Here is a 14718-nt window from a genome sequence, read left to right as displayed (position 1 = left end):
GGTATCTAGAAACGATGACTTGTTCCACTCTATTTTAGTTTTATTATGGTAACTTGTTTTTATACTTGTATGATAGTTGAAAATGTTTCACTGGTTACAAAAACATTTCCTGAACTGTGTAGGTTTTATGATGGTCAAAATATGACGCGTTACTGTATGTGTTCCACCTTTTATATGTGAGTACTGTATATTTATATAAATGAGGATCCAAACTCAAGGACAGTGCCTAAAACACACACACCACACACAGAAAGGAAAAATCATATAAATATTAATGTACAAATGCAGGTTGCATAGTTCAAGTCAAAAACCTTGGTCAAACTGAGAATCAAATTATTCTGCCCGCTGCCAGACCAAAAGGTCTTCTACCACATTTGCTAGACACTCATTTCCAAGGTAAATATACACTTTTGCTGAAGGCCAGAATACTGTCGCATTTTCCACAACTCCCTCCAAAGCGGAAAAGAGCCCGCACTTTGCAAAAGTATTGTTTCTCAAACAAATCATGAAATGTGCTTGGCAAACACAATGTGTTTCTCCCCCCCAAGTGATCGCCGGTTAAACGGTGAGGAAAATAGGCTGGAGATTGCAATGAAGACAAAGAAAAAAAAGTTACCTCAAGCCTCTGTGCTTTGACAGGATAGATCTTCCCCATGTTTGACAAAGAGAAAATCATAGACTCAATGCTTAGTGCATTGGGCTCAATAGTATAGAGTAGTATGTCTGTCCAAGTATACAGATTTAATGATGATGAGAGAATGAGCTTAGAAACAATTGATTCATTTTGTATAAGGAATGAATACAATTCAGGTCTTTGAAGTCAACCAGTCATGGAATTCATCATATTTCCCACCTTGCGATGGGTAAAATAAAAAAAGTTTGCCTTTCAGTTCCACAGCAGTAAAGTTGATATTCACAAAACGCCAGCAGCAGGTTAAGCGCGATCTATAAGGATATTTTGAAAAAAATCTAAGGGGAAGAGTGGGTCAAACCAACAATCTGCCCTTGCTGAAGACGGCAAAGTTAACCCCCTCAGTCGTGCCTCCCAGACATCTTATCAAATACAAATATCTCATATGAACTACACACTTTTTAACACACACACACGTGCTCACACGCACTCACACACACACACACACACACACACACACACACACACACACACACACACACACACACACACACACACGCACACACACACACACGCACACACACACAGGATAGGCTGATTTAAAGAAAATGTTGTTGGGCATTGAGAACTGGGAATCAAGTGGAACCGGTAAAAATAACTTTTTTTGAGTTTGAGAGTTGGAATCGAGAAACGTTAGGAAGCGGAATCGAATTGAAGAACCGGAATCAAACCTGGAATCAGACCCGGAATCAGACCCGAAATCAGAACCAGAATCCTACAAATTCAAACAATGTCTAACCCCAATGAGGACCACATCTGACACATTTGGACGACATCATAGACTTTTGAAATATCTTTGCCTAATGTGCTGCCTTAATTGGATTAACTGAGGGGAGGGAAGGAAAACATGGAACATGCTGTACATGTTGTGGATCCTCCCAAATGGAACCCAGTCAAGTCAGGGTCCACTTGTTCAAATTTAAAAAAGTTTTTCCCGTTAGAAATTAAGCACATAAATTACTTTCAGGTTCAAACTTCCATCATACATTATTACCGCATTAAATTTAAATGATGGAAGTATTTAAAAAAACAAAAATGCCATAGTGTGTACACGATGGGATTTGCTGACGATTGTGAATATTATCCTGGACAATTGGTTGTTAATGCAACTTGTACCATTTTTGGGGAATTTGATTATGTAGCATCCACTATATCTGTGTGACAAGGGGGGGGGGGGAGCAAAGCCAACAATTGCTGGTGCATGTTTTAATCAGAAAAAAAACATGTCATAAATAAACTGACTGTTTTTCAGGGGAAACAAAAATTCAATTACCCTTGTCAGCCGGCAGTAATGACTAACAGCCCGTGCGTGCACTCATTCAATTCCAGGCACCCTCGGGAATGATGTCTGGGTTTTTTTTTTTGTTTTTTTTTTTGACAACACCGCTTCTGTGCGGCCTGTTAAGTGTAGCAAAAGCAGTCCAACAGAACGCTAATTTGACTCAGAAGATTAAAGCTTGCTTTTAGGTGCATCTGAGGGTGCTGGGAGTGGTTACACACCCCACCCCATACAATGCTTCTTTTTTTTTTTTTTAACCAAAATGCTTGACTTGAAAGTGGGGTGGATACGTCATTCTGGCTATATACAAAAATAAAAACAAAAAAGCAGCAGTAAATTGTGTGATATATTGTAAAGATTAAAGTGAAACTTCAGAATTCAAACACTTAAGTCACACATTTGGGAATGGAAAAAACTATTTGTGAAAAATATAGCTGCAACGAACCACAGGGTACATATTATAGAAAATTGACTTCAATTCTGCAAATTCCAGTGAAATTATTGGGTTACCAGTATTTGCTTCTGACTGCAGTGGTGGCTTTGAAAACTGTTTTTAGAGGGAGCTCTACAAGTATCCAATAAAACCGGCTAGCTGTCTTGCTCTTGCTCGCTTTAAAAAAAGGAAAGAAAAATATGCGCCGCTAAATCTGCAAAATAGAGCAATAAAGACGCCAGCCAGGTAAGCAACGTTGCGTAGCCATTTGCTTGGTTGCATGCCCTCGGTCGTCATGGAAATGAAAGCCGCGTTTGCTCACCCTGATCAAGCGATTTGTGTGCTCAGTGTGCTCAGTGTTCATCCTTTGTGTATTTTGACCAAAAGAAAAAAAGAACTTGTGTCCTTTTACTCCACACTTATTGGGGGGGGGAAAAAAAGAAATGAATCAGAACAGGAAATTGAATTTTACTGTGACAAAGGACACTCTGTACAATTTGGGCTATAAGTAGAATCTCTTTTATAGAGCTCTAATAGAAGGGTCACATTACAGTCGTAACAGAGGATTTAACATTTATCTGCCTTTCACTTTCACACAGAACCCAGCAAAGCAGAATTCCTGCAATCAGCAAATTACGGTAGCTCACTCCTTTTGTGTATTGTATAAAATACTACAAGGCCAATGTATTCAGTTTGGAATGCCGTGTTTCAGGTATTGCCTTCCACACAGGAAAAATCATGGCTCTCATGCTACATTTTGAAGCAGAAAACTGGGGGATAGACTATTTTGCAATCAAAAGTTTCCAAAATGTGAGCTTTTAGGGACGTTGGTAAAGTGTCAACAATATTAGTAAAAAGAAAAAATGTATTGCATTATGAGAAACGCCTCATCCCCAAGGCACATTCCTTCTGCAGTTTGCCTTTAACATGAACGGTCTTTTCATACTGCACTTAGCACTGCGCAATACGCTGTTGACCAACACATTCATTGCGCATGTGCTGCCATGGTGCAACAACACTGTGCCGTGCTGCAGAGGACGGCAGCGCATGATTTGGCAGGCGGAGCACAAATCGTAAATGTTCAATTTGGGTGGCATCGCGCCGTGACGATATCCCGGTGCATTCAATAGGATAAATGATGCCCGAGTGATTTCAGAGTGACGACATCAAGTGACTTTAGTGTAGTAGTAGATTGAAAAAACACAACTTATGAACGTAGTGTCCCCAACTCTAGGAAAAAAGACAAATGTAGTGTGGTAAAGTGGTACAGAAGCATAGCCATGGACAGGAGTGTGTGGTTTCAGCACTTTTAAAAATAAAAATAAAATATAGCAGAGTTACACATGCTTCTCTCTGTCTACCACCCTTGCTCCTCGGTATTATAAACAAAGCCATGCTTTCCCCTGTAATAAGAACAAATACAGTTATTGGCCAGTTAGGGTTAGTCTACTAAAAAAAGTCTACTCAAAAAGGCACCAGGCTACTTACTGTTGGGTCGCTTAGCTACCATCACAACATATCGGTAAGCTTGTGCCATACTGCTACAGTGACTTCCCGCATCCTACCCCGCAGTGCACATTCTTGCGACTCAATGTGATGTGGCCTTACATTATTGTTACCACTTTTATGAGCGTTAACAAAGCATGACGCATGAGGTGGACTGCTTTACCAAAGCCTTCCCTTTACACCTCGCCTCTGCAATGTATCATCGAAGGCTAAGTTGTTTCATTCTATTAGAGTTTCCAAAAGTGGGTAGCTTACATTTTGTACATTTGAACTTGTGAGCAGATGAGAGGGCCAACGCACTGTACATTACACATTAAAGCAGAGACATACAGTTGACCCAGTTGGATCTCATCTGGTGCTTAACCCATTTGTTGCCTTAAAGGGGAATGCTGACAGAATGAATAATTCAGATCGAATTACTGCATATTACATGGAAGCGCGGCCTCATCTGTGAGTGTCGTGCTGCAATTTTTACATGAGACGAGTCAAGGGTAATTCTGTTTCTTAACTAGGACGTACTTTGATTTTTCCTTTTCTCCAAGATGTTTTTCCCCTCTGCCCTTTAAGGAGTCCTTTGCCAAATCACGAGTGAGTGTGGAGTGCTGTATCATAATGCCATTGCCAGTGTAAGAAAGCGGGGGGGGGGGGGGGGGGGGGGGGGGGGGGGGGCTGAGGGTCGGAGTATTTTGAAAGTTTCCGTTCATTTTAAACAGACTGTAATAGTATTTTTTGTTGTCCATTTTCAGATCAATGCCTGCTGTTTGTTACTGGAGTAAAAAATGACATTTGTTCCGCTCAAAGCCATGCAGAAATGCACATCTGTTCCATTTTGACCTCTATCATCCTAAACCCTTACTTATGTAATTCCTACCCCATGCCTCTTCGTGTTCCCCGCATATTGACGGATGGCGAACAGAAGCTCATCCAGACAGAGAAAAGGTTGAGGTGACTCCCTGGCTTAAGTCACATCTCATTAAACAGACTTTGGAGTGTCCGGCGCGCTTGGAGAAATTTAACGAGTTGTGGCGCAGTAACAAGGCGCCATAAAAAGTAACTGGAGCTAATGTATTTTGAGCGGGGGCACCATTATTGCCACACTTTTTTGGGGAGACCTTAAAGACTGGGCAGATATTCCAAGTCTTTGGTGACAGCGGCATCTGTTCTGGCAACTGGATTATGCAAAAGCTTAAAAGGAGGCCATCGCTTCCTAGAGAGTTTGCCCCTCAGCCTGAATATTGATGCAAATGGCTCTCAAACAAGAGTGCAAAACAACCGATAACCCCCTTGCTGCCTCAGCAGTCACAGCCAAAGATATGTACAGTACTGCCCCACTACTGCTTCATGGATAAGTTTTTCTTTGGTCACTCTATTATCAAGTTGTATGCAAATGTTGCAAAACAAACAACATGCAGCTGTTTGATTTGGCTATGTACAAAGTAGTTGTGCCAATCCATTCCCAAAGGCTGGTGGGCGTTCATATTTTAAATATTTTCACATTGGCAAAAAATGGAAATAGGAATCACCCTTAACAGTCACGCTGTCCACGTCATTCAACCTTGATGAACCATCCAGCCGTTTATTACTCTGCTTACGTGAATTAATATGAAAGCCAGTTCATACAACTTCAACTAGATTTGTTTTTGGTAGTGTAGCATAAACAAGTTAGTAACTCAGATAGATTACGGCAATGATGGAAACATCAGTGGCTTTATCTCTTCTTTTAGTTTCATGTAACAATTAGTAAACAAGTGCACTGCACTTAAGCAGAGAACTTATCTTGACACTATGAAAAAAAAATATATATGCATGTATACATATATATACGTACATACACATATGAAACACACACACACACACACACACACACACACACACACACACACACACACACACACACACACACACATATATATATATATATATATATATATATATATATATAGTATATATTTGTATATATATATATATATATATATATATATATATATAGAGAGAGAGAGAGAGAGAGATAGATATATAAAGATATCTATGTAGATATATAGATATATATAGATATATAGATATATGTAGCCAAGAAGCCTTTTTCTAATAATTACAATAATACACAGAGTGCTACATGCAAGCGTCTACACTTCTTTCAGCTTTCAAACAATCAGTAGTCTTTCGTTGGTCACTTTAAAATATGCAGCATTATACAGTATGTTAGTCACAATCACTGCTGGATGTTCACTTGTATGTTGTTCTGAATCAATAAGTAGCCTCTTTTAATACGTCTAAGTCAGAAGCGCACAGCACATTTGTAACAATACCCAAGCCCAATTCCCTTCCTTGCTGCTATTTCATGACTTACAAAGCACGTTTGAATCTTTTTTTTTGTCCCACGAGAGCATTTTTTTTTCTTTTATGAATAAAAACTTCTCATTTCTTTCCATCAGCATCGTGATAAAATCATATTAGATCATTTGCATTTGAATGATCTGGCATTAATCCATCATCCTGATTTATTTATGTAAATAAAGGGTAGAAGATGTTTGTCTGGCATCAAAGGAATGCAGTATTGTTCATCATTGAACATGCAAAACTACCGTATTTTTCGCACTATAAGTCGCATTTTTTTCATACTTTGGGTGGGGGGGCGACTTATACTCAGGAGCGACTTATATGTGAATTTTTCACAAATTTTTACTTGATCATTAACACTTTACTCACTAGTATAGTTGATCACTTCACATGTTATTTTCATTTTGAACCGCATGAGGGCGCACTATGGCTGTGGAATAATTGGAGCCTCACTGACAATGAGTTCCATTCACTGTCTTCCGAAGTCGGGAGATTTAATGATTTGGAGTGACACAGATTATTCGATAAACTTGTTATTTATGTTATAGTTATTTGATATATAGTTTATTTAGAGTAGCAACGTGTATAATGTTAGACTTCAGTAGTTTCCGATTTTCTAGGGAGGCCATGAAGGCAGCGAGGGGGGGTCGGAAAGAGCAATCCAGGGCACTTGCATGTGTTGGCTCACATGTTGCGCTCTTGATTTGTGAAATAAAGAGCCGGTTATCAAACCCATGTCTTGCCTGGTACTTTGGTAACGCTACAATATAGTTATATACGTAGATCTGTGGAATAAATGTAGCCGCCAACTGACAACGAGGCTGACGTCAGCGCGCACGTAGTCCGGAATCGACAGCTGTTTTTTTTTTTGTTGTTGTTTTGTTTTTTTTTTTTACATAAAGGATGAATATTCCGGTGGATTTAATGATTTGGAGTGACGGTTCGTTAAAATTGTTGTTTATATTACATTTATTTAATATACCTAGTCTGACGTCAACAGCGCACATAGTTCCGGTGTCAACAGCTGTTTTTTTTGTTTTTTTTAAGTGAAACGGAAGACGAAGATTCTGAAGAATTTGTTGATTTGGAGGGACATAGATGGTTCGATAAAATTGTTGTTTATATTACATTTATTTGATATATCTAGTCTGACGTTCGCGGCGCACGTAGCCTTTCCGGCGTCAACAGCTGTTTTATTTTTTTTGTTTGTTTGTTTTTCAAGTGACACGGAAGACGAAGATTTTGATGGACTTATTGATTTGGAGAGACACGGATGGTTCGATAAAATTGTTGTTTATATTATTGTTATTTCATACATAGTTTATATATTGTTAAATGGGCCTGTAGAAAATTCTGCACTGCAACGCGCCGCTGACGTCGGACTTGTTTACATAAAGGAGGACCAACTCGATCGATGGCTTTAATGATTTGGAGTGACACAGATGGTTTGATCAAGGTGTTATTTATGTTACAGTTATTTGAATAACAATTATTGTTACATCAGGCCCGTTCTCAGCTTCTCGCTTGTGTTTATGTCACGTTAGCATACCTATCGTTTAGCCTGTTGTTGCTCGTTCATGTCTATTCTTGGTGTTGGATTTTGTCGAATAAATTTCCCCTAAAATGCGACTTGTACTCCGGAGCGATATATATATGTTTTTTTTCACTTTATTGTGCATTTTATGGCTGATGTCACGTATATTCCGGAGCGACTTTTGTCCGAAAAATACGGTACTCTGTTGGTGGAGATAAACAAAAGTTTGGAATGGGCATTACAATCATTTAATTGATCACATCTGGATGCAAAATGGAGTGCACCACTTAGACAACATGAAGACAGACACGGGATTTTGAGTCACACCCATGCTGTGGAACAACTCTTCTGGACAGCATTGTCAATACTGACATGGGAACTGGAGTTAAGAAAACTCGGAGAAACTCTATCATCCGTCCAAAAAAATATTAATTGGAAAAAATGAATTGATTGGTCAATTTGCTTTTATTTTATTTTTTGCTGAGAAAGAATGATTCTGCATGCAAAGAAGAACTCGAGAACTATCCTAACGTAAAAAACTATGCATGAAAACGTATTCTACTCAACATTAAAATAAAAACAAAACCATCATTGCTTATAAACAAACAATTGGATTTGAAGTGCAAACAATTCTTCAAGAAATAATTTATACAGCAAGACACTCAACAGCTTCACACAGACTGACCTGAAATGAATATAAAATCCTCAATCTTCACCGGCAGAGGAGAGAAACCTGACAGGCGGCTAATTAAACCTGACCCGGTGAAGGCAAACAGCGGAGAAAGTGTGTGACATAAAAGCAAGACGAAAGCAGAAGGCTACAAGAGCGCGAGCCGAGCAGACTAGCAGGGAGGAGGAGAGGAGAAAAGGCCAAGCATTAGACTGAGCGCTCATTATCGCCACCATATTGTGCTGCGTAAGAGTTATGTGAGAGGACAGTCATCTAGAAATGATCAACAAAAAGGGCGCTTCTAAAGCATCTATTCTCACTTTATTTTTTATCTGTCACACACTCTAAAACCATTTTACTTTGTTTTTTCTGAAAAAATAAAGCACTGCATTGTCGTTTTTCTAAAGAGGATCACGTAAACATTTGCACTCACTTTATTCATTCTCTTCTATTGATTCAATTGCAAAAAAATCTGTTCTTATCCTCTGCTAGTTTTGAACAGTCAAGTAAGCTTAACTATCATATTATCACTGCCCAACAGAAAGAATGTACCGTAATTTCCGGACTATAAGCCGCGACTTTTTTCCCAAATTTTGAACCCTGCGGCTTATAGTCAGGTGCGGCTTATATAAGATTTTTTTTGGGTGATTTTTGTGATGACTTGATCACTTTTACACACTCGTAAAAAGGCTGTGGACCACTGTTGTGCGGTATCTTGAAGAAAAAAACAACAACAAAAATACTATTTTGAAACACTACTATGGCTGCTGCTTATTCTGGCTGTGTTGCTTGTGACTATTATGAGTTTTAGTAGGAATGCACGCTAGGTGACCTGCGTCAAAGGGCTCTAAACCCTTTCTCTTACTCTGCCATGTGACTCAGAGATTACACAAAGCAGTGGCACTGTTTGGACCATTTGCATTGTATTAAAACCCAATCAATCAGCATTTAAATTCAATTCTTCTGACATTTTGCTCATCAAAAACAAGTTGTAATGAATGTGAACTTTTAATGCATTTTATTCAGAAGGTTACTTTGAACCCTGAGGCTTAAATGGCGGCGCGGCGTATTTATGGATTTTTACGGCTTTCTGTGTACTGTCTTTCTTTGTAAAAAAAAACTCATGTGCACGTGCGGCTTATAGTCCAGTGCGGCTTATGTAAGAAAAAAACTAAAATATCCCTGAATTTTAGCTGGTGCGGCTTATAGTCCGGTGCGGCTTATAGTACGGAAATTACAGTACGTGTTCCCCTACCACAGAGCCCTGCCACAATAATCCACGAGCCCCGAAAACGGTTCCATGAAAAGATGATAAGTCGAGCACTGTAGCGTTAAGAATATTGGCATTGGTTGTTTAGCAACCAACTATTATTAGCTACATTCAGTAGGGCAATCAGAATATGGAGGTATATCGTTTTCATCATACAACAATAATGCGATTAAATCAAATGTAGAATTACTGTACATTAGTAGTCACTTGAATTGCTTTTGATAGACATTGTTTTTGTAGAGAATGTGAAAACATAATCGTCCAATGAAAAGCCTGTAACTCCAAGTTCTGTGGATTTGAAAGAGGACAATTATAGAAAAGCAGATTTATTTATTTAATTGGGTCTCCAGATTTCCTACCATTCAGTACAGTATGAAATTCAACACCCAAATAGATTTCTTTATCTGACCTTTTCTAAATATGGCTTCGCACAAGCAGATTTCCTATCCTGTCTGGATGCGGAGGAGTGAACATTCACTCTGGAGGGAGCCTTGGTACCCAATAACACACAAAAACGTCCCAAGATATCTTATGCTCATTGTATTTCTCTGAAAAATAGACTTGAGAGTGGTTGGAAAAATGACTACATATAGTGACAAGGTACTAAGTTGGAGTCGACACTTTATTGTATGCCCTAGCGCTGCTCGGGTGGTCATGGTGACAGAGGCTATACTCTTTATTTCAACGAGACACCCCACTCCCCCTAAACGGAAATATCAGAGGCTGTCGCCTATACAATGCTTGTCTACCTTTGGTACTCAAAGTGCTTGAACACTGCTTCCTCATTCACGTAATGATGACACACCATGGGAAGCAACTGGGGGTTCAGCATCTTGCTCAAGGACATGGTCACAACAGTTGAGGATCAAACACCCTACATCTGGATTGGGAGACGACCACTCAACCACTGATCCACGTTGTCTGGACCAGACACAGGCAATCAATTTAAGCCTTTTCCCGAGCTGTGGGCGGTAGCAAAGTTTGCTAACGACAGCGTTAAACCAGAACAGCACTGTGTATTTTACCACAGCATACCCACTATGTCAACAAGGCACCCCCATCGCTCGTGAAAAAGCTGCAGTTTTCATGCAGAACTAACCCTGAGAACAAACACGCACCATAGCCTCTTACTTGTGACTCTGCTCGCTCTGTAGTCTTTGTGCATGGCTGGGCCACAGCTGTCTTGTTTGATTTCAGCTTCTCTGGCCTGTTTCTGAAAGAAAACAAACTTCTGATGAGCTGTGGTTTGTTCGCTTCATAAAAAACAGAAATGATATTCTCATACATCGCCACTCTGCAAGGCAGTGTGTCCGCTCTGCAGTCATCCAAGGACGCTCGAGTGTCGCAATAAAAGAGCTTTGTCTTGACTAGCGAAAGAAGACAAAAAGAGGATGTAATTCCTCGAGTCCTCCGTGAAGCACGACCCTCTGACGGTCCCATTGACAGCGCTATTAGCACTCCAGCTAGGGGGATCAGTGAAGGGAAAACACAAAAACGCTGGCACAAGAATACTGTAATGCATTTCATTCCACCGAGAGGGTAACATGATGACAGCAGTAATTGGCTTTCTCCGGTGATGATAATCTGCATCAGTCACACTGTGCCACCACAGCTTTAGGGCCACTAAAAAGGTCGCACTTATCCCCGAACCTCGCCGAAATATGCTTGTAGCAGCCCCACAGCCGGTAACATAATGACTGGGTGGTTCTTTACGCCTTTGAAACATTTCAAACCATTCCCGAAGGAGTCATTTGCACACTGCTTTATCTCATAACCAAAAGCGTATTTTTAATATATAACTGGGTTAAAAAAAAGTGGGTCCAACTGTTCTGCTACTCATAACTGTATTCACAGTCGGGCATTCGCAAATTTGGGGAAGGAACTATTCTCTAATATTTGCTGAAAATCTCACCTTTGCGCTCTTTTGTGTTCAGCCAATGCTATAGCTAATGTCAAAATATTGTTTTTACTGTGTAATGGCATCTACTGCATGTTGAAAAGAAACGGTGTAGATTTGTGTTAAAACTATCAAATTTAAAACTATGAAACTATGAACCCAAATTGTGACATAGGAAGTTTCAGCCCGACAGCAGCCCCGATATATGCCAACGGAAGAGTACTTGGATGACGGCTTTGTCCAGATGCATATTTGTGGAGTGTTTTACAGGTAGAAAAATGAACTCAATTTTGACTGGATCATTGAGCAAGTGCAGCCAGAGCCCAAGCTGACTTCGAAGTCGGGGTGGGTATAATAATAGCTAACTGATCAATTGTGCGATACAAAATAAATAATTGATTAGTGAACTGATCGATAACCAAACTAATCAACTCTTTTGGTGACTTGGAGACAATGTTTGACTGAAAAATGCTTGTAATTGCATCCCTTCTATTCTTAAATGTCTTTACTCTTCCGCGAAAGCAAACTGCTTGTCTTTGTGTAGTAATCAAAATAACACATTTGCAAATATCTGCTTTTATTATTAAAAACAACGATACATATATTTGCCTATTTTCTGACGTGTTATAGACCAAACTAATAGCTGAATCATAATCCATCTGTTTGCAAATTTTCTGTATTGCAAACTTGAAATAAATTGTCCTAGAATAAAAGGATGGAAATGACGATGCTTTTTCTTGTGCAGTAATACCAACCTCATTTTTTGTGTGCGTGTATTTACCCAAACATTTGAGTGCATTATTCATCTTGACGAATGGAATGCGACCAGACACCCATGTCTTGCTGCGATTAGAGGAGCGCTCCCTCTGTTCGACGAGGCTTGTCAGAGTCAAGCAACCCCTAAAATGATGGAGGAGTACGATAGCCTATCATAGTGGCCCCAGTAGCCCCGTTCATCTTTCTGTCTCCACAGCAGGATCAGCAGAACTCCAGAAACGGCCTTGGATTAATCATAGCAACTTCACATGAAGTCATCGCAGTTTAAGCTTCTTGTATACCTATTCTTTAAAGAAGCGCTCACTTAGCCTGCATACTTATCTCTGTGAGAAAGTTCCTTATCTCCCACGCTGGGCCACAGATAAGAAAGCTAGCGGTTTTTACTCAACCATATTCCCCATATAAATGCATGACAAGCAAGTTGCCCTATGTCATATTTATTTGACATAGACTGGTTGTAATGTAAACATAGTCAATAACGTTCATGGACTGAAGAAATATGCTTGGAGGCTTCAGTTTGAAGACGCATGTTCTATCCATCATTGTGCCCATTGTTGCAATTTGCAAAGCAGCTTTTTCTTCAGGAATCTGACAATTTAGTACTGAACGGTAAAACAGTAGTTAGGTGCAGAGTATTTGCAGCTAGTTTTTCCAATTACTGAACACAAATCATATGGCAGCAAGACCAACAAACTACAAGGATGCAATACTAATGTATATACATGTCATCTTTAATTTGTGAAACTTCTTAAATTAAAGCTAATATTGTGCATCTCCAATGTTTTGATTTAAATCTAGCAGGTGGTGAAAAGAGGCAAACTCAAAGCAACTTGTCCAACGAGGTCTGACTCTGTATACTCATAACAGTGCAGAAAAGTGCATCTGTGTTGTAGCGCATAAAGCCAGAAGGTAAAAGTAATAGCAGCCATGTTCCTGCGAGGTGCATTTCTTTGTTTGTCATAAATGCCCGCATCCTTGCATTCAACATAGTAAGCTGATCAACACATGGATCTTAAAACCAGAACCAACATGTTCTCAGTTCCTTTTTTACTCCATTTAAGAGTAGAGGATATTGTAAATCAGGCAACTGGAAAGCAACATGTCACAAACAATGTTACTCCAAATATATCATATTAAGGACACGGAGGCCAGAGGGGCCGAGTCGGGGCAAAGAGTGCATTCTCCATCGTGTAAGCGCAGATGAAAAATGCTGAGCACAAAAACAATTTTACATAGCTAGAGGAAGAACAGAGTTCCATTTCTTATCTTGAAATAAGAATATATTGAGAAAAACTATTTTCAGACCGTCTACAGTTTTTGATAAAAATTGTAATGGATGACACAAAGTGCATACTGCATGGATAACAAAATACCCAATGCATACATTGCACATTTTTGATAACAAGCACTCATGTTGCTTTTCCACTTCACAATAGCTACTCTGTTATACTCGCTTTAAAGCCTTTCCATTGCCGAGTTACCAAGGTTAGTATCGAGGTTAGTCATTTGAGCATTTGTCGATTTGTCATCATTTGTCAATTGAGCAATTTAGGCTAAAATGACAGAATTAGATACAGATGCGAAAGTTAGTAGCTTTCTTTGTTGCTCTGAGCATCTGAAGCTGCAGTTATACTCCACAGTCTCTACTTTGCCCCGTTAAAATGAGTCTCCTTACCATGAACAACAACCACAGAGGTAATTGCAGGTGGAACGATGCCAAAGAGTTTTTAAAACTACAATGTATATAAATTACAACATGGAGTGAATTTAAAACTGCTAGTGGTTGTTGTTTACTGCACATACAAGGTCAGTTGTGTACTGCACTGCAAAGATGTGCTATTTATGTAGTGGGGTGGAGTTATGGCCAACGCACAGAAAGAAATGTAAGCCTGATCAGTATTTATCACTGAAAAGCGTATTGTGGATCACGCAATAATTTAGTATATAAAGACATTGCCCCCTCCGCGAGTCGTCACCTTATCGTGGTGGAGGGGTTTGCGTGCCCCTATGATCCTAGGAGCCATGTTGTCGGGGGCTTCATGCCCCTGGTAGGGTCACCCATGGCAAACGGGTCCTAGGTGAGGGGCCAGACAAAGCACGGCTCACAAGCCCCTTATGATGAGTAATATAAATGGACTTAGTTTTCCCTCGCCCGGACGCGGGTCACCGGGGCCTCCCTCTGGAGCCAGGCCTGGAGGCGGGGCTCGAAGGCGAGCGTCTGGTGGCCGGGCCTTTGCCCATGGGGCCCGGCCGGGCATAGCCCGAAATGGAAACGTGGGTCCCCCTTCCCATGGGCTCACCACCTGTGGGAGGGGCCGAAG

General features: G+C 40.1%; 1 protein-coding gene across 5 annotated transcripts in view; it reads right to left on the bottom strand.

Moving 5' to 3' along the window:
- Window positions 1–14718, bottom strand: part of enox2 (ecto-NOX disulfide-thiol exchanger 2) — a 158288-nt gene that overhangs the window by 118586 nt on the left and 24984 nt on the right. For 2 of the 5 annotated variants that reach the window (XM_049747891.2, XM_049747806.1), the window contains exon 2: window positions 10855–10936. The exons of 1 other annotated variant lie outside the window; for it this stretch is intronic. In XM_049747891.2, the coding sequence (XP_049603848.1) occupies window positions 10855–10888 (34 nt within the window). In that variant the 5' untranslated portion in view covers window positions 10889–10936. Of the gene's footprint in view, window positions 1–10841; window positions 10937–14718 lie in introns of those variants that run through there. 2 more of the 5 variants (XM_049747624.2, XM_049747961.2) reach the window with 2 other exon arrangements.

Source organism: Syngnathus scovelli, chromosome 1 (genome assembly GCF_024217435.2).
Source record: "Syngnathus scovelli strain Florida chromosome 1, RoL_Ssco_1.2, whole genome shotgun sequence".
Taxonomy (NCBI): Eukaryota; Metazoa; Chordata; class Actinopteri; order Syngnathiformes; family Syngnathidae; genus Syngnathus; species Syngnathus scovelli.
Note: the sequence above shows the minus strand (reverse complement) of the source record. Positions and strands in the feature narration are given on the sequence as shown.